This window comes from Paroedura picta, chromosome 11 (genome assembly GCF_049243985.1).
Source record: "Paroedura picta isolate Pp20150507F chromosome 11, Ppicta_v3.0, whole genome shotgun sequence".
In the NCBI taxonomy this organism is placed as follows: domain Eukaryota; kingdom Metazoa; phylum Chordata; class Lepidosauria; order Squamata; family Gekkonidae; genus Paroedura; species Paroedura picta.
This window is the reverse complement of record NC_135379.1, coordinates 44412048-44438690: the sequence shown is the minus strand read 5'-3', so window position 1 is coordinate 44438690 and position 26643 is coordinate 44412048. Positions and strand designations below refer to the sequence as shown.

Sequence of the window (26643 nt, the reverse complement as noted above, 5' to 3'; positions counted from 1 at the left end):
CATCCTGCCCGCGGTTATGTTTCCTGACTTACTGGCACTCATCCATGGACGTAGTATTGAGAACAGAATTGTCAAGAATTTCTTTCCTTCTGCCAATTTTACAGTGCTGATTAGCCTCTTTCATGGCAGGGTTGCTTTTCTGTAAAACCTGTTAATTTACATTCATTCAGAAACTTGAGTGGTTTACTTGGCTCCTGGCTTCTCCTGTGAGGGATATGAACTTCCTGTATCTCCATTCGTGTAGCTAGAATATTTAAAGATGAGACATTCCAGGCTGAGAAATCTGTATAGGGCCAGAATTAAAGTTGATGTCTGCATATACTGTTTGGACCTGTAACTCCTACATTAATACTTTTGTTGAGCTTTATTTTATACGGGTGACTTGTATGAAGCTAGAGTCAAGTCAGTAACACCTTAGAGACCAAGAAGATTTGCAAGGTATCAGCTTTCAAGAGTCAAAACTCCCTTCATCAGAGATACTTGTGTGAAACATGGATCTTAGGTAACTAGCCTCTCAGTCTGAGAACACTGCTCCCATATCTTCTCCAGGGACACTAACTGTTGTGGAACTATATAATACAAGCATTATTGGCCAGGGTGCAAAGCATATTACTTGAAAGACAAAAGTATTTCCACAGATATGTGCCATTCCAAATTGTCCCCTCCCTCCTCATCCTTTGTTATTCTAAAGGTTTCTTAATGTTTTGGAGATGGGGATTTGAGAAGCTATGTTGAGGTAGCTTCTGTGGACCGCCAGCATTCGCTGGCAGGGGCTCATGAGGATTGTAGTCCATAGACATCTGGAGGTCCGCAGTTTGACTACCCTGTAATAAATGAATCTGCATGTCCACCCCTCTTGTGACTCTGGCAGGCATAACTCAGAAAATAAAACTAGGAATCTCAAAATTGATCACCAACTTCTGGATGATCGTGGGAGTCCCAGGGCCAAAAATGAAAGGAATCGAATGTCCTTCAACTGATCCCCCCTCATTCTTTACATATCCATCTCAGAAGGTAGTGATTACTGGGTTCGTCATCCCTCCGACTACAGCCATTGCTGAGGCTTGCATGGGCCACCATAGGCATGTGTGCCCATGTGCTGCTGCCTGTGGCAGTTCCTTTCTGGCCCCTCAGGAAGATGAAGAAGAAGAGTTGGTTCTTATATGCTGCTTTTCTCTACCCGAAGGAGTCTTAAAGTGGCTTACAATCATCTGTCCTTTCCTCTCCCCACAACAGACATCTTGTGAAGGAGGTGGGCCTGAGAGAATTCTGAGAGAGCCCTGATGTTACTGCTCGGTCAGAACAGCTTTATCAGTGATGTGGCAAGCCCACAGCTGGTTGCATGTGGGGGAGTGCGGAATCAAACTCAGCTCGCCAGATTAGACGTCTGCACTCCTAAACACTATACCAAGTGAGCAGAAGAGTTCTCTAGCACCTTTGCTTGTGCAGAATTGGGAATCTGTGTTTGTTCACTTGCCCATATTTTTGTTAACTTGCGATGCTGATGCTTTGTGCCGTCCCTCTGTGCATAGGCACCAAGGACTATCCATTCTTGATTCTATCCTATTCAGCTTCCCCCTACTCCAATTCTGTGTTTTATTACTGGGTCAATTTATGTGGAGGGCTGTAAATTTCATTTGGTTAAAATATTTAAAAAGCCAGTCCCAATTTTAAATATTAAACCATAAGAAAACATTTATTTATTTCAATTCATAGTGATTGATAAATGCTTATCCTGCTCCTTTTGTTTTGTTTTGCTTCTGGTGGTGTTTCAAATTGGGCACCTATCAATATCTGAGAAAGGAATCCATAAGGCAGTTGTATAAGAAATGAAGCCATTGGTATAACTAAGGCTTATGGGTAATGGTCCAATTCCCAAATTAAGTCCATATGAGCAATAATGGGGTGGGTGTGCTTTCAAGTACCTTCCCTGAGATTGAAATTGGATAATAACCAGATTGCATTATAGTAACCACAGCTGCTAATTGAATATCTGCACTTGCTAAGAACAATTTTTCCCAACTGCAAAGCAGGAAAGATGGGGTCACTGTTTGTTAGAATATCTAATCCAGTTTTATTCTATATATAAACAAGGTACACGAAACATAAGCCGTTCGATATTATGATGTCCTGTTAAGGTCACTACATTAGAAGTTATTAAAAATTTCAGTATGTAGGAGGCTATTGAAAGAAAGATGATGTTAGTGACTATCTCAGTTCAGAGAATATGATAACTTATAATACTTTTGTATTATATGGCAAGTAACTATATGAATTATGTTCTCTTTATTTTAAATATGGCTCTTTGGAAAGATCAAATTGAAATACCATTATTATTTTGGAATGCCTTTCTTCCCTCTGGTGGGTATTCTGGCACAAATCTTAATTTTTTTTGCTAGTAAATCACAGGTTGTGGGAAGTTGTATTGAACTGACAAAAGCATAGCTCACTCAGGAACTTACTATGTCATTGTAGTAGAGTTATTCTTGCTCTGTAATTAAGGACACAATTTGGATCTGACAACTGAAGTGCAGCAAATGTTTTGTTTACACCAGCCAGGAGATTAGAAGCACAAACTTTCTTTGGAAAATTTGTGCTTGTAGCTGCAAAGTAAAGCTTCAGATGCAAGTGTTCTGTTTTGGCAGAGGCTGCTAGGAAGTCTCCAGAACAGGCTTTCTCAACCAAGGTTTTGTGAAACCCTGGGCTTTCTTGACAACCATGGAAGAGTTTTCCCAATGGGTGGGAGTTCATTAATTTTAATATGTATTTTAAAATTTGTTAAACATTTATTGGGTGATATGACCTTATTAGTAATGTCAGCCCCCCAAGTGGCCAGTGATGAGCCGGAAGGGGAGGGGCCCCAGGTGGGCAGGTACGCAGCTCTGCTTCCCAACCATATTCTTCATGATTGCACTACTTCTGGGTTTCTTGAAGCCTGAAGTATGTGTCAGGGTTTTCTCAATGGTAAAAAAGTTGAGAAAGGCTGCCCCAGAACTATAGGAAGTCTAACTAACCTGTCTTATCAGTTTAACTGAATAGATACTGTGAACAGAAGCCAAAGGGGCTACTGTAAGAAGATTGCAGGTTCCTCTAGGTAAAGAACAAAATTTTTGAAGCGTTTTTAGGACTACAGGGAGGGGTTATGGCTCACTGGCAGGGCATCTGTTCGGCATGCAGACGGTCCTAGGTTCAATCCCTGGCATCTCCACTTAAAAAGAGAGAGAGAGAGACTCAGACAGGACATCATGTGAAAGATTTCTGCCTGAGAGCCACTGGCAGTCTGAGTTGACAGTACTGACTCCGATAGACCAATTCTATATTAGGCAGTTTATTGTAATCTACCCTGTGTCTGTGGAGATAGGGAGGAATATATATATATATATATATATATATATATAAATTCAAACATGTCTAAGTCGCACACAAAATGGAAAGAGAAACAGCTGGAAGCAATTTCCAGATTCTTCTGCTGCTTGACTCGGTTGGAGTAAGAACTTTTACAGCTGGGACTTGGCTCCATCCAGTTTGCTAGGTTGTTGTGAACTATTTGGTACAAATGGTATTGATTAATTCTGGAGGGTAAATATGAAAACTCTTGTGATTCTGCAGGCAATACCAATAATGTCTGATCCTTTCTACCATAACAGTAAAATTGAGGGGGCCACGGAGGAGACACCGGATTATAATTTGCTGACAATCAGACTTGGTACTTTGACAGGATGTGCTTAATCCAGTTAAGCCCCATTAGTCATAACTAATTCTAAAAAGATGGAGGCATGTGTGTCGTTCTCTAAGTCTATCTGTCTTCTTCCAGGCATTCTGCTTTGGTCTGCTTAAAAAGTGGTAGGGAAATCACCTCTGTTGTCATCTTCAGCCACAAGGTTCATCATCAATATCTCTGTTGTCACTTGATCTCCTCCCCCCAGTGCTACAGAGGGGTTCAGTGGGATTCTGTCCTCAACCTCCCAAAGCAAAGAGGCGGGTAGGAGAAGGGTGTCCTATTTTTGTAAAAGGAAATGGGGTCAAGTTTAAGTATTTGTATTGATGTGGACCAATTTTCTTTTATCCCACTTTCCTCCAAGGAATCAGGGCCTCCTAGATTTACCTTTTCCATGTTGGCTTCACAACAAGTCTATGAAGTAGGTGTGTTAATGGGAGATGGTGAGAGACTAGTTGAAGATCACCCTGTGAATTTCACAGTTCCGCAGAGATTTGAACCCCAGGTGTCCCTGGATCTATATTAACTATTATACTTTACAGGAATTATTTTTTTTGCATGACCTTTAGTTTTCTTCTTGAAGACTTTTAATGGGAATCTCAACACTGAGTTGAGTGCATTTTTATCCTGTCGGTCCACCAGGGAGCATGCATGGTTCACCCTCTGTTTCTGATAACTTCATGTGAACCCTGTGATGCAGGTTAGGCTGAGCGAGGGTGGGCTGTAGGTGGAGAGGGGCAGGCGGGTGAGAGTCTCCCTCCCCTTACTGCTGGCAGCGGTAGGGGAATGGGAGCCCAAACCACTACCATTTGAGCCAGGCCAGAGGAAAGGGCAGTGCTGAAGCTGCATTTACAGATGTGTCTCAAAATGAAATACTTAACAATGCTGCTAATGTAAGGCGTGGGGTATGTGATGCTAGTCAGCTGTTTGTGTAAGCTTTTTAACCACATTTGAGAGGCAGGAGGACTTCTCTAACGCCATCAGGATGGGCGGATTTTAAATAGCTAAGGGTGGAAAGGCTAAGTTAAATCAGCTGACTTACAGCTGATGATAAATGTTTCATTTATCGTTTTAGAAACTAAACTATAGACTAATTGGTTGCTCTAGCTATGAAAACATACGGATTTAAAGCTTATACAACATCAGAAGGTGCATTGTGTCTTGTGGTATGCAGGCATAAGCAGGCTTTCTCAGCAATCGCACTCACTCGCACGCATAAGTGTGCCTAGGACTGCAGCGTAAAGCATTTTAATGTGTGATTATTTTGGGAAATAGATTGTGATAGCAGGTCTGAACAGTAGGCTGCTGGCATCTCATGCAGAGGCAAATCCAAAGTTTCCACTTTGCTTCCCAAAACCTCCTCTCCCAGCTCATCCTGTTTTGCCTCCACCGTCCTGACTTTGCAAGCCATTTAGCGGATCCTGAACTAAGAACTCCTGCTTTTAATAGCCATGTTCCTGGTTTTGAAAACACGCAGTGAGGCGGATCTGGAATTGTATCAGGGAATCTCTGTTGCTTCACGGCATACCACAAGGAATATGTTGAGAGTCTCTCGAGCAACGTTATAAAAAAGGGGGAACCACGAGCCACACATCTTGCCTGATTCTGTTCTGAGAAAATCCCTTGTCTTATGCTTTTGTTTGGGAAGGTTATTCTAGGCAGCAAAAATGACTTATTGATTTTTTGGGAGAGGGGTGTTTCCCTCGGCTGCATCAATCTGGATTTTGCCCTGAACCATTTTCCACAGTGTTCTAATTGATCTGTTCAGAGCAGTTAAGGTAACTTCAGAGTGATCGGCAGCAGGCTCTCAGCGTGAGGACTGAAGCGGATCAAATTGGCGGTACTCTGTACGTGTCTCCGGATGTCACCTCTCTGGGTGGCTTGGCTTTGCAAGCATTCCTGCTCAAAAATTGTGGGTGAGGATTAGATGCCTGAAGAGAACCTTGAAGTATAAACAGCTGGTTTTCTGGAATTTCTTTGTCTTTCCGCCTGTTCTGCAGTTTTGCTAGCCAATTTTATCTAGAGTGTCTGCATTGCATTGCATTGTAATGTGCTTTGCTGTGCCTACATCTGTTAAGTTGCCTCTACTTTTTGAGCCTCTTGTGGCGCAGAGTGGTAAGGCAGCGATATGCTGTCTGAAGCTGTCTGCCCATGAGGTTGGGAGTTCAATCCCAGCAGCCGGCTCAAGGTCGACTCAGCCTTCCATCCTTCCGAGGTCGGTAAAATGAGTACCCAGCTTGCTGGGGGGTAAACGGTAATGACTGGGGAAGGCACTGGCAAACCACCCCGTATTGAGTCTGCCATGAAAACGCTAGAGGGCGTCACCCCAAGGGTCAGACATGACTCGGTGCTTGCACAGGGGATACCTTTACCTTACTTTTTGAGATTTGGTCTTAAGGAGAGTTACTGTCAGCATTTGAGACTTTTAAAACTGGCAGCTCCTTCAGGCGCTCACTAGTCCCTCCTGTCTCTGGGAAGTTTACTTTAGTTCAACATCCTGAGTTAGTGTAAAGAGCCTCGTTGTTGTTATGTGCGAAGTCGTGTCCGACCCATCGTGACCCCATGGACAATGATCCTCCAGGCCTTCCTGTCCTCTACCATTCCCCGGAGTCCATTTAAGTTTGCACCTACTGCTTCAGTGACTCCGTCCAGCCACCTCATTCTCTGTCACCCCCTTCTTCTTTTGCCCTCGATCGCTCCCAGCATTAGGCTCTTCTCCAGGGAGTCCTTCCTTCTCATGAGGTAGCCAAAGTATTTGAGTTTCATCTTCAGGATCTAGCCTTCTAAGGGGCAATCAGGGCTGATCTCCTCTAGGACTGACCGGTTTGTTCGCCTTGCAGTCCAAGGGACTCGCAAGAGTCTTCTCCAGCACCAGAGTTCAAAAGCCTCAATTCTTTGACGCTCGGCCTTCCTTATGGTCCAATTTTCGCAGCCATACATTGCAACTGGGAATACCATAGCCTTAAAGAGCCTCACATGTGTGCTAAATGTAGAAGTTGTAAAGGTTTGCTGTTCTTTCAAAAATAAGCTACAGCCTGTTCAGTATTTCATCATGTAGGAATGCACTCCAGGACCACAAGCCATTTTTTAAAAAAATTCTTTAGCCTTTGGCTGTGTTTTGGCTAGCTGACCGTCTTTATAGCTACTGGTTTGCTTTGTGCTATCCTTTGTGTTCAGATGGAGATGCACATTGTCTTGCGTCTGAATGTCACCGGCAGTAATTTAACTGCCCTGATGCAGATGTTCATCTGTTGCAAAGCATCAGTTCAAGGGGGGGGAATACCATGCAGATCACTTGATACCGTTCTCTTCGCATGTGAGACAATTTAAAGGGAATTTTATAAATGTTTGAATGAAAATCTCTCTCTCGCCTTCCCAAATAGACTCCCAAAAGTGGCCGATATCATCCATATAATGAGGAACCAGTGGGGGGGGGAGTTCCAATGAAAAACAAGCAAACCAACCAAGACATAACCCCTTAGATCTAACCTGAGACAAAAATCAAATCAGTAAAATGGGGAAGGCTGCATGGCTTGGTGTCCAAATGCCAGTAGAGAAGATGCAAGGCAGTCATCAGGGAGGCCAGTCCAATGGACGTGTCAAAAGACTCTATCATATTATTTTTTTATTTATTCACAATATGGCAAGTGTATAATACAGCCAGGATATCCTAAAATTATCTGGCTGCCTGGCAAGAGACATTAGAATTGGTTTGCCATTGCTTTCCCCCACGCCATGACCTTGGTATTCCTTGGAGGTCACCTTTACAAGGCCCTGCTTAGCATCCAAATTCTGACAGGATTGGGCTTGACTTGGCTATACAAGTTGGGATTCTGTTCAGAAGCAATACATGGGCATGTTTATTGGGGGCAAGCCATAGTCAACTGGTCTTGGTTATTTTTTTTTTAATAAATGCTTCTTTCTCATAATTGTTCAAGGATATCTCATGCATAAAGTCACAGAATAAAATACAACTTAAGTGATGAACAGTATAAAACGGTAAGTCATTGTCCGAGACCTTTAGCAGTCTAAACTAGTACTTTGAATTGCACAAGGAAACCAATTTGAAGCTGTTGCTGTGTTGTTTTAATGCAGGTTGGTATCCTTAGTGCATCACTGTTTTTGTCAGCACTTTGCTGCAGCATTTTGGGACCAGGTGAACTTAGTAGGGGACTCTGCCTTTAATGAGATCAGAGCATGAAAAATCATGGCAAAGCCATTTCTTTCTTAGAATGGTGGATACAACTGTGTCAACGTACCAAAAAAACAGTTGATAAAAGCTTGACCTCCAAGTTTGGAGCTGAAACAGCATTACCTGCTGACACTCTAGTGGTTCAACGTTAGTGCCACCCTGTCTAGGCCAGCCTACCACTTAGCTTCAAAACTGGTTCACTTTCCACCAAGAAGTGCCTCAATGTTATGTAAACTGCATATTCATTCATTCTTATCCAGTCCATTGCAGAGCTTCATGACGGTCATGTATCTCATCATACACAGAGTGTCTTCCCTCAGCAACTTAAAGGTGATTATCCACCTACTACTCAGCACAGAAACCCGTGTTTTATCGCACCCACTCTAATTTTCCCCTTTTGGACAAGATGATTGAGAGAACAGTGGCTAAATTTTTCATCTTGGGTTTATCTGTTGTCTCCAATACAATGGATCATGCCAGGTTTTTTTAGACATTTGGAAGCTCAAATAGCATTCAGGGGGATGCCCTTTGAATTAGTTTAAATAATTTCTTATGGACCAGTTTCAAAGAGTTGTTATCAGAGACCAGTTGTCATCCGTGTGAAACTTGTCCTGTGAGATTCCACAGGGAGTAGTCTTATCCTGTTTACCACTCAACCTTATTACAAACCCTCAAGACAAATCACTTTCATAGCTTTGGAATTATGTGTCATCTGTATGCTAATGACACCCAGATTTCCCTCTCTCTGTATCCAAATCTCTTGGTGATATTGTACAGGCCGTGGATTGCTTGCCTGACTTGTGGTTAAATGGTTAAGAGAACAAACTGAATCCTGATAAAGATGTAAGTCATGCTAGTTAGGCCTTGCAGGACATTGTAGTTCCCACCTTTGATGGCATTCAGCTGACCCTTGATGATTCAGTTAAGAGCCTAAGGGTTTAAATGGATGCAGCATTAGTGTTGGAGAAGATAATATAACTGCAAAAAATATTTCCTTCCAAATTTAAACTTGGAACATGGCCGCCTACTTTGCCTCAGCCAACGTTGCCCCCTAGATCCATGCCATAGTAATATCGAGGCTAGACTATTGTAATGCACTTTACATGGATCTGCCCTTGAAGTCAACAGGGAGACTCCATTTGATACAGAGGGCCCCACTTCAGTTATCGAGAGCTAGACAAGGCATGTATATTATCCTCTTTCTGCAGTCACTCCATTGGCTGAGTATCAGCTTCCAGAATTAGACCAAGGTATTGACTGTCATTTACAAGGCTCTTCATGGCCTTGAACCTCATATTTGCAGAATCTCTTCTATTTCCCACCAAAAAGGCTCACAGCCTTCTGCAGGTGGCATCCTGCAAGTGGCCAAGAACAACCACCACCTGTATTAGGTGTGTGCATCCCGCTAATCCAAACCAAATAAAACACTTTTCTGGAATTAGTTCAACTGAATGCAAATTATTTTAATTTTTTAGCTACCAAAATGGGCAGTCTTGAAAAATCAAAAACCAAAAAAACCCCCCAGGATTTTGGGAAACTGCCAGGTAGCCAGAGTTAATGCATTTAAAGGGACTACAATCCCTTTAACAACCTGGAACCCAGTTGACATGTCGTTATTTTCTACTGATGTAAAACCATTTTTCTTTGTTGTATCAACATTCTGTGTCATGCTTAAAACATTCTCATTCAGGTTTTTGGTTGTTTGGTTCCTAATACATTGCTCATTCTGTGCTTATTAGATGTCTCTTTAAAGGGAGTGTTACCAGTTTACATGGTATATGAGACAAGATAAGAAAGGTGGACTATAAATACAGTAAATAAATATATTAAGTAGCCTAATGGATTTTAAAAATTCTCTTTGGAGCCCTCGTAGTGGAATTTGAGGCTTCAGAATTCTAGCTCCTGTTACTACCTTTGGAATTAGCAGATAGAAGCAGAACCACTGGAGGGTGGTATGTTCCTCCCCCCCCTTTCCAGTTTCTACTCTGGATAGGTTGTCCAGAAGAATGCTGAGTGATGGAACAACCATGTTGCTGACAGCCTCAGAGGAATCAGCAAGATAGTACTTCCCCCCTTCCTCTGACAGGGTGGCATCCTCAGGAGCAGCTCTATGACTACCTCTTTCCTGGCCACCAGGACTGCTGCTGCTTTGAGCGATTCAAAATCCAGACCCAGCTGGCTGCCCTCTCTGGCTAGATGTAAATGAATCAGCTTGTTACTCTCAGACTGAAATTTCAGCGTCTCTGCGGTATAACGATTAGACGACATGTACAAGAAATGTAATTGAGCCCTACAATAGCTCCCATTTAGAATTTTTTGCTTGTTGGATATTCTCTTGAGAAGTATATTCGGATCAGTGGCAGTATGAACATGACCAAAATCTTCAGATCAGGCTGGGGTTGTAAGCACCCTCAGTTGCCCACGCTTGTCTTCTCTCATTCTCTGTCTTGGTATCATTCTGAGTAGCATTTGAGGCTGCTTCGGGGAGGAGAGGGCAAGAATATCATGCTTTTCCTGTTACAAATCTGCTGCTCTGTGGATATGCTCTGATGAATCAAAGCCCTGGTAGGGAGCAGTTGAATTTGCAGCTCATTTTCACAGTGAAGTGGCTTACAGAAATAACAGATTAATACACCGTTCAATAAAATGATCTCAGTGCTATGGTGGTTTGTATGGGTTTTTGTTGTGCATGACAGTAGCATTAATTTCAAATATTTGTATTGGAATATAAATTTTATGGCAAACATAACTGAGAAACCATTTATAAATGAGTCACTTCACACTGTTTAGATTAGTTGAGCCATGAGCCGAGTAATCTGCTAACAATTTACACTGAGATATGTTGGGCAATTTACTGTTTTGTTTCAAACAAGTAGTAAAGAATTTGAGCTATGCTGCCTTTCTGCACCCAAAACCAGACCTCTCCTTTTTGAAATAAGTTGTTTCATACAAACCAGTTAGAAAACCCTTACCGATTCATTTTGTTAGGTTGAGATTTTCCATAATATTACTTTTTCCCTTTTTCGCTTTCAAGCCATTGCTTGATAGTGTTAACATTTATTGAACAATTTGTTTTGCCGAGATTCACGTCTGTGTATTCTGATACTTTTAAGTAGGGCCTTCAGTTATTTATTTATTTGTTTGTTTGTTTATTTATGGACTTATATACTGGCCGTCTTGGACATACCATCTCGGCGGTTTACAGAGGCATGCTGCAGTTAGCTGTCAGACCATTCCATCACTAGCTTGTGGCCCATTGCTACTAGGTGGCATGCCAATTGGGAATTGACACCTGTACAAGGAGCAATGAAACCTCTGCCACCAGCATGGCAAGCAACCAGGGGCCATCCACTCAGTGTGAGTTAGGTGGTGGCAGAGCAGTGGACCAGGGAGCATGAGCTGCTGCCACATAAGCCAGGCAGAGGTGGTGGCACCACAAGCAACAACTAGCTGGTAAAGTGGGTGGCCAAACAAGCTGGTAAGAGAATGGGGCATCCCCCTGCAAGATTCCTAAGATTTAATATTGTAACTTCAGCGTAAGATTTTATGTAGCAAAGATTTTCAAAACAAGCCTTAGGTTTGAGTACTCCTTCCATGTATAAGACCTTCAGCGTGAATTTAGGGAAGTTATTTCACACCATTAGTTGTAAAATGCGCATGATGTGCAGTGTGAACCAGACCCAAGTACAGCTCGTGTACTCTTTTCAGGACACTTGGGTTTTTATGGAAGAAAAACTGGAATATCCATCCATTGGGGTGGTTCTGAGCCTGGAGAGTATGAAGTAGTCTCACTCTGTTTAAAATATTGGTGCAGTATACGTTGTCAGTCAGTAAACCTTTGCGGAACCTTTCAACTCTAGTAATCTACTTTCACTTTCTCCTGCTTTCATAGGTGAGTCTGGATTGGGGAAATCGACACTAATCAACTCGTTATTCCTGACAGACTTGTATTCTCCAGAGTATCCAGGACCTTCACATAGAATTAAAAAGACTGTACAGGTATGCATGAAAAAATGCTATTTGGACTGTGTTTTAACCTTTGCTGATCTGCAAACTTGGAAGTGCCATCAAGAACTTAGCATCCCATCTTTTTCTTGTACGCAGTCTTGAGTATCTGTTGCTGGTGTTGTCATGGAACTGCCCGTTGCAACTGAAAAGTGAATGTTTTGTTGCGTAATCTGTGGTTGCTGATTACTTGGCTGCTACATCTCATGGTGGGAAGCTGGGAACCTGTGGTTTTTAAAATAACTCTGGTTAGATGAGCTTGTCGTTATTTTTCTTTTTCAAGGCATTTCAGTCTGGTATGTGGAATTCCAGTGATACTTACTACCACTTATGGGTATGTGGTCAAGCAACAGGCACCTTTTGAGAGAGAGAGAGGAGTCTTCTCTGTGTGATGCTTGGCAGTGGTGCTTTGGCCATGCTCGATCTCATTATATGCAAATAGTTGCAAAATAGCATTGGAAGCTGTAAACCTTCATTGTAAACCATCCTGAGCCACAAGGGAGGGCAGTATAGAAATGTAATCAAATAAATAAAAATAGTGTTCCAGAAAGGACCATCCCTGGCAGGCAGTTTTTCCATTTCATAGTATTAATTGTTTCAAAGCCATTGAAAATGAACAAAATGGTTGCTGTAATCCAGACAGTTTATCTATATAGGTAATGTTACATTTGGAAAGACCATACAGCAATGATTACTGATACCCAAGGAATATCTTTTACATTCACCAGTGGTACTTAGCTTGAGTTTCTCGTGTGAGTGTGTGTTGCCTCATTAGAAACACAATCACAGTGTTGCTACTGTTGCAGTTTTGTTCATTATTTTACAATGTAGTTAATTACTAGAGAATACTGGTATTTGATACCCTTGCGTGCCCCTGAAGAAGTAGGTTGCAGTAATTGGAAAAGAGACCATTTTTCCTTCTCTGTTTGCCTTAGACCTCTGGTGATTCTGTTTCACTTTTCTCTTTAGCCTGTTTTCCTTTTCCTTGCTGAAATCATTCAGTACAGTGATGGGCAAGAAGATAGTAAGAAAAATCTGAGCTTTACAACTTTAGCTGAGTTTTCTAAAAACAAATGTTATTTCAGTTTGTTCAGAATAAAATATTTTCAAAGAAAATTCTTGCCAAGGCTTCATGATGAATTTTGGAAACCACAAATAATATAGATACTCGTAAGGATTTCCCCAACAGGGGTAAAAGCAGCTTGGGAGCGGCAGCCGTTGACTGGAAAATGAAGGAAGGTGGGCAGAGGTTAAATATCCCATCTTCCCTTATGCGGGTCTCGCCTTTGTAATTGCAGCAGCTGTGTTTGGTAAAGAAGAAAAATGTATTTTAGAAGGGTTGCATACTGCATGTTGTTTTTCCACCCTTCGTTTGGCTGCCCTTCCTGGGAATTAGGTGGAGGTTTTGGAAGACAAAACACTTCCAAGTACTTGAATTTGCAAGAATTTTTAAAGTATTATTTCAAGAGTGCAACATCTTCATAACTTCATTGAGTTTGCTTTCTTATGGGCTTTAAGGTGATTTGAATTCTTGAGTTTTGAGTGGAATTGCTTTCAGAGAAGGCAGTTCAATAGTATCCTCAGAGTCAACCTGTTTTTTGAAATAGCTGGATTATTTTAAACGACGACCACCAGAGAATGTGCTGTACACTAGGAGATGAGTGAAAAGGCAAGTAAACTCTAATTTTCCAGAATTTGGCACAGTACTGTGTGACCTCTGTAACTGCAGTGCATGAGAAAATAACCATTTGGAATAGATTTGTTAAGGAAAGTTTTAAATTCCATGATTGGAGCTAAGTTATTTTCCTTGAATCCCTTAGGAGTACATCTAAAACTAAATAGAATTCATTTGGATTCTTAACAGAGATTGACACTGGTTTACAGTTGTTTTCTGGATCTTTTCCAGATGGTGCTGCTTTCTGGGAATTTGACCATGTATGGATACACAAATTCCTTAAAGTTAATAAAGAAAAACACCCTAAACAGAGCAGCGGGAATGTTCTTGATGAACCCTAGTTTGAACTTTGTACTGGACATTGCATTAAGCTAATTGGAAGAACAAGGAGAACAGTATTATTTCTGACTCTTAAAAGTACTGGTTGTACAGAGGAATGCTTCAGATTGCTCAGTGTAACAGAGGGTTCAGTTTTTAAAGCAAGCTTTAGATCCATTTGGAAATATGTGCATAGTTATAGTTATTTGCCCTTCACATACTTTGAAGTCTGGATTAAGGTGACCAGATTGTCCCACTTTTGGAGGGACATCTGGGGGCACCTGGCAAATTGTAGTTATGCTGAAATTAAAATATATATATTACAATACTATTTTTGCCTCATGGGCAATGATCCTCCAGGCCTTTCTGTCCTCTACCATTCCCCAGAGTCCATTTAAGCTCGCACCTGAAGAATTAGGTAGACTCAAATAATAACCATGCATTGCACTGGAAGCTGCTATTTTATTTTATTTTATTTGTTTATATTTTTATACCGCTCTTCCATACGGCTCTGAGCAGTTTACATAAAATGTCATAGGGTAATTACATAGGACATCATAACAAATATAACAATCACAATATAACATGTCAGCTAGAATGATATTTCAACAGAAACAGTAACTTTAACAGAACCCTTCGGTAGGTCAGATTCAGTTGTAGAAGGGGGTGTCGGGGGGGACCAGTGGATGTTGTTGGGTTGGTCGGCCTCAAGCAAATGTCTGGTGGTGGAGCTCCTGTGCAGATTTATTTTGGCGTAAACCCATTGATTTAGAATGGATTAGCTGTGTAGTAGTATTACACTGTAAGCCAAGGGATAAAGGTGCTTATGTCAACCAGTGTACTTGCTAGAAAAAAAAAGTTAACCACGCCCTGCTACATGCATACATACCCATTCTTGAACATATATCAAATTGCTGTCTTGTCCTCTTAATTTAAAACTTTTTCCAAACACCTTAAGCTTGATGCTTCTCTTTCTGGATAAATTAGGGAAATTCTCTTGTTTTGTTTCCTGCGAGAATGGAGAAGTAGACTAGAAGAAGGGCTGTATGGTACGAATTTTAGTTGGAGAGATTTGAAAATAAGATGACTTCCATTTTGGTTCACAACAAGGGGCAGCCAGTGAAAGAAACTGTTAAGTTTCTATCAGATGATAAACCTGTCTTTGACATGAAACTGATAGCCGCTTGTTCACAAAGCCTCCTGGGTTGCTTCAGTTTTACTACTCAAAACATTAAAAAGGAAGACATGCACTTACTCCATGCTTTGTGAAACACAAATATGATATTCTGCAGCGAGATAGTCTGAATGAACCAGTATGAACTTTGCAAGTTAAGCACAACTGGATCGTTCTGGTTGTGCAGGTCTGAGCCAAGAGCTATGCAAGCCACTCCCCTAGAAATCTTGTGCAGCTACCCCTCGGGTTTCTTTCAGCAGGTATTGCTCACACATTCAAGCACACATCAGTAAACACTGGAGCTGCTATAAAAGCTAAATTTTGCTTCCAGTGCCGTGTTTTTATGGGATTCTCTGTGCTCCTGTGCACATACAGATTTTAGTTTGCAGTTTTAACCATGCCAATTTTGAAATAATTTCTTTCCCAAGGCTGAGATTAATGTTTGCCCGCCTTATAGCTACAGCTGCCAACACCTTGGAGAGAAAATGTCTTCTTCCCATACCATTAAAATCACACAAAACATAAAACGGTTCCTTTCACTTAGGGGAAAGAAGTTTCTATCTTGTATAGAAGATGAACTGGAAACACTGGAAGTAGTGACCACTTTGTGAAATCTTTGAAGCTTATGATTGGATGGTGAGCAGGATTTCCCCCTTTCAAGCACTGAGGTCGTGCTTTCCTGCTCAAGTCTGATAACTAGCAGAAATAAGTAGAAATAACGTTGGGCAGATGGTTTAACATGGGCAGATGGTTTAAGAACATTGGGCAAATCCAGCCACCCTCCGGCTGAAAAGGCTCTTTACTTGGTGGAAGAACAGCTTACATTGGAAGATAGTTCTGCATGGTGGCATATGGGGAGAATGCACCCCTTTAGATGCAAACACATTCAGTACCCCTGGAAAAATAGAACACCAAGATTATTCCATTCAGGGTATGGCGCCATACTGCTTCCATTCTTTATGTAAAGGAATGCTGCTCGTATTCAAGCCTGAGAAAAAATTCATCTCTTTGAATGTTTCAGGTTGAACAGTCCAAGGTTCTAATTAAAGAAGGGGGTGTCCAGCTGCTACTAACAATAGTTGATACTCCAGGATTCGGTGATGCGGTGGATAATAGCAATTGGTAAGTAACTTCTAGTGTTGTGACCACTAAAATAAAGGCGAATGTTCACATTTCTTTTGAAGAAAGGCCGAATTTGGCATTGTTTGCTTTTGTCACACTATTCCGTTGACCAAACATGCCACGTAAAGCCATTAAAATTTTATTTCTCTTTGGCTGGCTTTGAAATTAATATTGTTTGACTGCCAAGGAGATAACACTAATAATATCTGTTTCAGTCATCTCCTGGCATCCTCTGTAGAGTGTTTCTCTAGCTACTGTGCTTAAAATGTTTTTTTGTTAAATAATATTACAGTATTCAGTTGTTTTGAAGCAACATTTAGTGAAAGCAGCCTCCCTCAACATTGTTTGTATATTAGCAGTTTGTTGTGGTGGTAAGTTTTAATTTCAGCCAGTTAATCATCTTAAATTTTTCAGGAAGGTCATATCTCTGAATCGTCCCATGATGTGGTTCAGGGGTAGTCAAACTGTGGCCCTCCAGATATCAATGGACTACAACTCCCATGAGCCCCTGCCAGAAAATGCTGGCAGGAGCTCATGGGAATTGTAGTCCATGGACATCTGGAGGGCTGCAGTTTGACTACCCCTGATTGTGGTTAATAAGGGACAAGGCCCTCCACTTCCTGTCCCTCTTTCTTCCACATGCACCACTGCTTCACTCGTTGCCATCATGGCTCCTACATGACATAGTCATTACTTAATATTTCAGCCACGGTGCTTCCGTATTTCTAGGTAGAGGAATACAGCCCAGCTCCTCCTCTTCCTTCAGGATTTAAAGGGCCACTGCCTTTTTTGATGTGGTGCAGGAGAAGAGCAGTCTTATGCAACACTGTTCATTACTATAGCTGGCACTGTTATGGTTTTCAGTCAGAGGAATGAGAGGGAGCACATTATATGCTTGTGGTGAAGATGGCAGAAGTATGGTGGAATCCTCTAGTGGTTTTATGGAATTGGATATTTGTATGATTATGTGATTGTGAACCGGGAGCAGCGGTATATAAATCGGATGGATGGATGGAGCAGCATACATAGCAGCCTCTTTGGCAACCTGCTGCTTATGCCCACTGTTGACTGCCAGTTTGCATGATGTACCAACTTCCTACATTTATTCCCAGCTTGCCTAAACCAATTGAATGCAAATGCACAGTTTTAATTTAGCAGTCTACAGACATTTTTGTTTGGTTTTTTTAATGTGCATGAAATAGGAAAATGCTCAACTTAAAAGTGAAAAAATAAATTAGTTCTGCTAATAACCCCACCCATCTTGCTTGTGAACAATACATCAACAGTGTTTGTATGCAGACTATTTAACCCTGTGCAGAATAACTTTGATGGAGTAGATGCTAAATGTCAATTTGACTGGTCTTCAAAAGCATATTTACCCTTATTCTAGCTGGCAGCCCGTTATTGATTACATCGACAGTAAGTTTGAAGACTATCTCAATGCAGAATCGCGTGTGAACAGACGACAGATGCCGGACAACAGAGTGCAGTGTTGCTTATATTTCATTGCTCCTTCAGGACATGGGTCAGTAGCAAATATAACTTCCCCCCCCATCCTCCTCTCACAGACATTAACGCAGACATTCATAACCAGCTAGCTCCAGTTTATTTCCGGTTTATTACAAACCGGGTTCTGACTTCTTAATTTTCTCTTTTTAAACTCTTAAGAACATTGCCTTGCATGAGATTTTCTTGGTCTTCCTGACAGGTATTCATGACCTCTAGAACAGGGGTAGTCAACCTGTGGTCCTCCATGAACTACAATTCCCATGAGCCCCTGCCAGCAAACGCTGGCAGGGGCTCATGGGAATTGTAGTTCATGGACATCTGGAGGACCACAGGTTGACTACCCCTGCTCTAGAGTACCTCAGATCAGTTATTCTGAAAGATTAATTCTCCTTTCATTAGAGTCAAGAAGGCCCTTCAGTTCATTATTAATGTCAGCGATTGAATTTCCCAGTGCACAGGTCATTGGTTTATGATTTATTCTTCTTGCCCTTTGGGCTCCCTACTGACTTAAATCATGTTGATTCTAGACATTGAAAATACTGGAGATTGAAATATGGGGAGAAAATGTAGTCCCATCTAGCATTGTATCAGGATTTGTGTAAAGTGTGTATGTATGAAGAGGTGGGGGAGACCCATAGTTGAATTTGGCTGTGTGGACAACATATAGATGCCAGTTCTGTTAGGGGTTCACAGCCTAAACTAATAGATGTCCTCCTGGCAAGTTTTCCCCCTCACACATGTACGCACCCTTATTTGAATGTACTTTTGAGGGTTGCCAAACTTTCTTTTTTGCCAAAACACTTTGGGTCCAGGTTAGGGTTGTACGTTGTGGCATCGGGATTGGCCGTTCCAGGCTGACGCAGCCAGTGCCGTGGGGGGAGGCGCGGGCGCTGTTGGGGAACTCGGCACACACATGCGGCGTGGGCTGCATCGGCCTGGAACGGCCAATTCGGACACCGCCACACACAACCCTAGTCCAGATTTCCAGGTTTGAATCTCACTGTTGCTGATATCGCAGATTCCAAGGTTTTGATAGTCTTGGTAGTCTTGTGACATTTGTAAGCAGGTATAACAATTTCTGTTCTTCAATCTTAAATAAACTAGAGGGGAAATCTTAAATGCTCTATGGAGACAGAGTATTGCATCCATTTGTGAATGTGTGCCTAGGTCATGGGGCTTTCATTTCTCTGCCAGATTTAAAATTAGCTTCATTTGTCATTTCTGCATCCAGTCCCAAATCCACAGCTAAGCATGCAGAAAGTTAAGAGTGTGTAAGGCAAAGTCAGAACAAATGAACTGACTAATTTCGGGGCTGAAAGCTGACTTGAGCAGTACTGTCACAGAAAGCTTCCTTTCTTTGGAGGCTTAACTCATTCAATGGTTTTCCAGTGTTAAATTCTCTGGTAAAAACCGAAAATAGCCTGATCGCCCACAGCATACAACTAGTCACCTATTTATTAACAAGACTTTCTATTTCTTAGTTCTGAATTGTGTTATGGTGTTATAGTGTTCAGCCTTTTACTTTACCTGTTTGGTTTGCTCCATTTTATAGGCTGTTTTGTTTCCCCTTTGCATTGTTTTTCATGTGTCTACAATAAAATAAGAATCTTCTTTGAAGCATTGCACCAGTATCTTGAATCTGAATTGGGCTCACAATTTGGTTGTGTAGGGTTTTGCAGTGCATGTCTTCAGATTAGACTGTGGTTCAGATCCCAGGAGCTTTTTTTCCTGCGTGTCCGCTAGCCATGGAGTAGTCAACCTGTGGTCCTCCAGATGTTCGTGGACTACAATTCCCATGAGCCCCTGCCAGCTTTTGCTGGCAGGGGCTCATGGGAATTGTAGTCCACGAACATCTGGAGGACCACAAGTTGTCTACCCCTGCACTAGCCCATTTGACTTGAGCAGGGCTCACTCTGCCCAAAATATCACAATCTGTCTTTTAATGCCCTCAGCCTTGAAACTGACTTGCTAGGTAGCCTAGTGGCTCTCTGGCCTCGTAGTCAGTTGTGATTGCTGAATTTTTAACCTTGTTAACTCTTTAAAAAAAATTAAGCATCATGATCAATTGCTTGTGTACATTTTAAAGATATTTGGCTTGTGCCAGAAGGGCACTTCACTCTGTGGGTATGAATCTGCTGATGGTCCTGGGGCCCCGGGAAGCATACCTGGCCTTGACCAGGGCCAGGGCTTTTTCTGTCCTGGCCCCTACCTGGTGGAATGAGCTCCCTGAAGAGCTGCAGGCCCCGAGAGAGATCTCTGAACTCTGCAGAGCCTGCAAGACAGAGCTCTTCCTCCAGGTGTTTGGCGATCCCAGGGTATAAGATTGGGTTCTTGGGCATGGTATTAGATGGTGCCCAAGTTGCTGGGCAATCCACCCCCTGTTCTACCATCATCAGTGCTGACATCTGGTCTGACATCTGGACAGACTCTACTGGTTTCACTGCAGGGAGAGGATTTTTAGCATTTTTTACCACCATCTTATTTAGTTATATAGTTTTAGCTGTGGGAATTGTTTTTAGGTTTGTTGTTGTTGTGGTTTTTATGGGATTGGATATTTGTATGATTTGTATGAACCAGCTTGCTGGGAACGGCAGTATATAAACCCAATAAATAAATAATTAAATAAAAGAATAAGTTGAAACTCCAAAAATGCATCTTATCTGTAGTTGCTTGGTTTGGAAGTCATGTGTGCTGAGTAGCTGCACTTCTTTCCCTTTTTAAACAGACTTAAGCCGTTGGATATTGAGTTTATGAAGCGCCTACATGAAAAAGTGAATATCATTCCACTTATTGCCAAAGCAGACACACTTACACCTGAAGAATGCCAACAGTTTAAAAAACAGGTGACCCGAAAGCTTATTGTTTAATGTTGTTCTGTTGCCCCGTTATCAGTTAGTATTATTAATGTTACAGTTATTATATGTATGGTTCTTTGTATAATTCTCAGTTCTGTGTAAACTGCCTTGAGCCTTCAGGGAGGGAGACATATAAATGTAAATAAATAAATACATTGTTGAATACTTACTGCTTGCTCATGTGTAGCTAGTGAACTTTTAATCCTGAAGTGACTTTTTAAACTTGGGAGATAATTTATAGTTCTTCAGCAAGAGTACATATTTTTGGTTGTTCTGAGCTGGCTTCTTTCCCGAGGGCTAAAAGTACAATCAGCATTAATACAACTTTCGACAAAGGATCCGTGTTCACTGATCTTATCTCAAAAATAAAAATGTTAAAGTTCTTTCCGTATGAAGTTAAAAATTATGGGTCTTTGATTTACAAAGTGACTGATATATTGTCAAATTTGTGCAGGATGTTCGTAGCTACAGGCTTGTCAGACAGGGTGTGTGTGTGGGGGAGGGGAGTGTCTTTATAAATGTGGCCATATAGTAATACTTAGTCCCTGCTGTAATGTTTTCTTTTCCTGAAGGTAGTGGTATATTGGGAAGGCAATTATGGTTGGAAAAATAGTACCATGCACTTGACTGCAGTGATTTCCATATGTAAACTAGGGTTGCGTGCTTCGGCTGCCGTAGCATTCACACCCGAAGTAGGCAGCACCGCAGCGTGTGCACCAGCACACCACTCGGTGCACGCACGCACAGTGTTCTGCTGCGTGTGCTGACTGGCGTGCTGGCACCCACGCCAACCCTCCCCACCCCTCACACACACTACTACGCTCGCTGCTTTGGGCGCAAACGGCCTAATGTAAACCTGTATCTATTCCAGAGAAGTCGAAGGCCTTAAGCATGGTGGTATCAAATGTTTTGAACACCAGCATCCCCCAGTATTGCAGACAGGGATGATGTTAACTTTGGAAAGTGCTTGGCTAACACATATGAGTGCTGCATAATCTGTTTTTGTACGTGCATGTGTGGTTTTAGCATTTGGGTAACGTGAACGCAATACTGCATGAAATTGTATCCAGCTTAAGGTTTTTAAACATCTATGCTGTGTCTTAACTGTGTAACTGCCTGTAACTGCAAACATCCTGTACAAATACCTTATGACCCTACTGCTATGATATGTTGTTTGTATAATTTGGTCTGAACGGCTGTAACAGTAAGCTGAAGTATTGATACAGGATCAGTGCTTCTGAGGGATGTTTGAACTAGCAGCAGATCATCCTGAAGCAGAGTAAAACGTTCATCAAATTAATGGGAATACTTTGTGCTAATGTGAATGAGGATAATTCACTGAAGAGTGTGAGGCTGTCTGAGAAATGACTTGTGTAATCAAGGTTTTCAAAAGACCTTCTGGGGCAGTGATTGAAACCAAAGGGAGACATTCTACCCATGTTTTGGCATAGCCTCATAGTACCCAGTTTCCAAATCCCATGGGTGTAACTCAGAGATGAAAGAAGGCAATATACCCTCTGTTCCATAAGCATGTCTCATCATTGCTCCAGTCTCGAGTTAACAAATATTTTTAATTACAGATAATGAAAGAAATTCAAGAGCACAAAATTAAAATATATGAATTCCCAGAAACGGATGATGAAGAAGAAAATAAGCTGGTTAAAAAGATAAAGGTACACAACCATCATGAAGTTAAAAAAAAAACAAAATCAGAGTTCTGTGGGCACCTCAGGCACGTAGAGTGTTTAAATTGTTTCATCTTCACGAAGAAATGCACCACAAATGGATGAACGTATGGAGCTCTCCATTTTGTTGAAGCCTCTGAAAACTCCCCCTTGCACTCTTAGAAGCTTCATTTGTTCACTGAAGCAGTTGTGCACGTAGGAGGCTATTTTATTACAGCAACCACAGGCTAGTGGGAAGTCAAATGTACTCCTTTCCTTGATCCGTGGTGAAAACCTCTCAGTCATGTGTATCATGGGCAGCAGATAACGATCTTTCCTGTGTCTTGACATTCTTGAAGCACACAGATAATATTGTTAAGCACGTGCAAATTTGATGACTTGGAAAATTAAGAAAATTAATTTTGGGTCATGATCTCTGAAAAACTGGCTGTTCCTATTGAGCACTGTTATATAACTCATGGGAAGACCTTAAAATTCCCATTGTCTGTAGTACTTCATAGGGCATAACTAATTAATTTGGCAGATTTCCCTAAAACATTTGTTTGAATAGCAATAAAATAAATGGTGAATGATCAGAATTTAATTCTGTCTCTGTACAGCAGAGAGATTTTTTGTTGTAAAATTAGGAAAAGTGGAACTCTAAAATAAAAAGACGTGTTAAAACATAAAGAACTATTTTCCGTACTGAAATGGATGAAGAAGCACATTAGAACTTCAAATAAGATAGTCAATATCCAAGTGGTGTATTAAAATACTTTTATTTGAATCATAAAATTCTGCTCTATAATCTCACAAAGGATACGATATTTTCAACCTACTGGATGCTTTGTAGCTCTTTGAAGGATGCCTAAAGTTTTTAAAGGCTATAGAGAGTCTATGACACCCCCTTGTGGCTGATATCCTGAAATTTCAAAATGTAGATAAATGATAATTAATGGATATCCCAGGCTAGTGGAGCCCCCTGAGTAGTAAACTGCCACTGTCTTAGATTTCAGGTACTAAAAACACCGTTCTCGATTGTAGAAGGTAACCTGAACATCTTTTTTGATAATATTTTTCTACATAAGGAGCAAAAGAAACCCCAGTATTATCTTTACATCCTTAATATAAGTAGGCAAAGTCAGCGGAAGGTTGGACTAGCTGACTGGAATAGAGGACAATTGTTGATTTTTTTCTGCCCTCTGTTGAATTAGAGTTTGTATGGAAATTGTGGGTTTTAATATTTTATGGAGTTTTGTGGGGTACATTGTTTTATTGTAAGCTGCCTCGAGACAACTCAATCAAGAGAGGCGGGATATAGATCAAATTATACATTAATTAATTAATAATTAACCAGTATGCAAAATCTTGTGTTGAAAAGTTGCTGAAGACGGGAAATTATAGATTTTTTTTAAAAGATACAGAGCAGAAAGTTATCATTTAAACCAGCAGAGGTTTGGGGTAATGCAGGTATTCCCAAATTGTCTAGTATCTAGTACAAATTCAGACAGAATTCTGAGGCTTCCATGTGTTTTGGAGTGTTGGTTCAAAGCATGGCTCACTAATGGAACCCAGTCATGCACTTTCAAACGGAGAAGCAGGAAGTTGATCTGGATTCTCTTAATATCTTAAAATGGCAGCCAATAAAGACTGCTGTTCCATTAGAAGAATAAATAAAGTTCAGCTGTGCTGGAAGTTCAACCGCCGCCTGCTTTTGCTCATCAGTTTAGTTGTCCTTAAGGGCAGGTAAAGGGAGTGTTGCTTTGGATATAATGGTAATAAATTTTTTCACTTCTCTTTTGCTCTTGCGGATATATGGGTGAATGGGTGGCAGGACTGATATGAAGAACTTAAAACCGATAAAACAAGGGAATTGACAAACTATATGGAGTTGTACTAGATGGAATTGGACTTCTGGCCTGTCCTAGCCTACATAGTCTAGTTTCTAGCTGTGGTCTCTCCCATGCCTGTAGCCTGAGACCCACCCACCCTTTTGAAAGGAGATGCCAGGAATCAAATTTGAGATCATGGCTCCCCTCAAAAATGTTACAGAAATGTCTTTCATGCTTATCCATTTTGAACACTTAAACTGTAGCTATTGACCTGTAACTTTTTCTGTCTTGTAGGACCGTTTACCTCTTGCTGTAGTAGGTAGCAACACTATCATTGAAGTCAACGGCAAGAGAGTTAGGGGAAGGCAGTATCCTTGGGGAGTTGCAGAAGGTAAGAAAGGGAGATTGTGTACTGCCATTGGGCAGTAAAGTGGTTAAGCGACAGCTTTGAAACGCCTTACTTTGGAACAAATGACTGAGCACATTCATTCCAGATTAAGTGGCTTCAGGGGTGTGGGAACCACTGTAAGTTCTGCTTGTGGCTAGAGAAGGGCATTCCTCATCTCTTTTTAGGACCTAGAAACTGACCAGTTTGGAATAACCGGGGGGGGGGGACTCTCTGGCTGTGGTCCATCCATGATGGTCAAAGGATGGTGGAAGAACAACAAATGGAATCATAATTGTTTGTAACCTGCCATGAGCTGGTTTTCAGGAGCGGGAGGCTAAAAGTCAAAATATAAGAAAAAATAAATAAAATGATTCATTTGGATGCGTCAGTAAAACTTCCATGATTACCTTCCATGTGTGGATGGCCTAGATAAAATGTCACTTTTGCAGGAAGGCATAGCCAGCAATCTAACTCTATGTGATTTTTTCTTTCATCATCAGCTGAAAAATTTACGTTAGTCCAGTAAAGAAGATCCTCTTGATCATTTTCTTATAGCTGCTCTTGCTACAAAGGGTTTTTTTTGTAACAGATTATGGCTGAAGTACTTCTCTAAAAAGTTATTCAAATTGTGGAAATTTGCAAATATGACAATACAATGTAAAGTATCCAATCTGTGGGATCTTAAAGCCAGAGTGATTCACGTTACAGAATCTTGGATTAACCTGAATGCAGTTCTAAATTCCTAACATCTTCTAAGTTTGGTTGCAATGAACAGCCCAGAATGCTGTGATCATTTTTTTTCCCTTTGGCCTTGTTGAGGCAGCTGTGTGATACTTCATTTTAACTTATGCAAGGTAAATAAGAATTTATTGTATCATTAGAATAAAGCATCAATTAGGGTTGTGCACTTCGGCTCAATTCAGTTGCCTCAGTGATCACTGAAATAGCACGTAGGAGGGGCAGCTGCACGGCAGCTATGTGCGGCCGCCAGCTGGCGCACGGCCACCGCCCCTTCTCTCTGCGCCATGGCGCTGGCCGCCTCGGGCTTCGGTAATTGCCGAGGTGGCCTAGCTGAGCCTAAGCGCACACCCCTAGTGTCAATACTGGTGGGTAGTTGCCCCATTCTCTTCTGGTGTCGCTTTTCTTCCAAGCCAGCAGCAGCAGCAGTGGTAAATGGAAGCTTCTGGATGTGTGTGTTTATGTGTGTCTTTCCTTCCCTCCCCCACTGACAAATTTCCTTTTTGTTCGGCAGAGGACTTAAAACGCAACATTTTTCTTTTGCAGTTGAAAATGGCGAGCACTGTGACTTCACAATTCTCAGGAACATGTTGATAAGGCAAGTAAACGCTTTTTCCAAAGTGGGAGGGAGCCTCGCCATTAAAAAAACCATACCTGCCCTGTTCCCACTGAGTGGTCCCCAATATTGCATGCTTTCCTTTCCTTACTTTGTAAGAGGATATTTAAAATATTTTTGCAAGATCAGCGTGGTGCTTTCATGGCACATCTATTTTTGCTCTCATAAAGTACAGATGGCAGCAGCAGAAGCTGCCACAAGTCTTCTGCCCTCGCTGGCAGTGCGAATATCTTTTAAGACTGCCAGAGCTTTTCAGAAGACTAGTTACCAGTGTGCTAGGAGGCCTCATGAATATGGGGGGGGGGGGGAGTCTAATGCCTTCACTAAATCTCCAGAAGCCAGGGTATTGTAATTGTCTTTGGATAACATGACAGAACAGCTTCAAGTGGTCTGAAGTAGCAGAACAAATGTAGAGTACAGCGGCCCCCTTATCACCAACACATTTTTATTCAAGGTGTGCTTGTGCACACGAAAGCTCATACCTTGAATAAAACTTTATTGATTTTAAAGGTGCAGATGACAAAAGAGCAAAAGACAACAAAAGAAGGAAGATTTGTAATCTGCATATTCTTTTGGTGGGTTTCTGAACTGTGTTTAACAGTAATAGGATTGTCGGTGGGAAAGTATAACATTCTGAGTTTATTTTTTAATGATTTTGAACTGTAAAAGAAGAGTTCCCAAACAAAAGTGCAAGCAAAGGAAAAGTAACTTCTGGATGTCTCAGTATTGGAATTAATGACGGCTTATGGGATGTGTTGTAAACTGGAACTTCTCCATTTTAACTTTTGTACCTGATACCTGAAACCTATAACTTTACGGTGATCCTAAAGTCACCCT

At 41.4% G+C, this 26643-nt stretch overlaps 1 protein-coding gene across 3 annotated transcripts in view; it reads left to right on the top strand.

The window, feature by feature from the left end:
• The window catches only part of SEPTIN7 (septin 7), a 46277-nt gene that overhangs the window by 3107 nt on the left and 16527 nt on the right, over nucleotides 1–26643 (top strand). For all 3 annotated transcript variants that reach the window (XM_077303387.1, XM_077303386.1, XM_077303388.1), the window contains 7 exons: nucleotides 11803–11909; nucleotides 16104–16204; nucleotides 17595–17729; nucleotides 20439–20556; nucleotides 22149–22241; nucleotides 24359–24455; nucleotides 25737–25788. In XM_077303387.1, the coding sequence (XP_077159502.1) occupies nucleotides 11803–11909; nucleotides 16104–16204; nucleotides 17595–17729; nucleotides 20439–20556; nucleotides 22149–22241; nucleotides 24359–24455; nucleotides 25737–25788 (703 nt within the window). The remainder of the gene's footprint in view (nucleotides 1–11802; nucleotides 11910–16103; nucleotides 16205–17594; nucleotides 17730–20438; nucleotides 20557–22148; nucleotides 22242–24358; nucleotides 24456–25736; nucleotides 25789–26643) is intronic.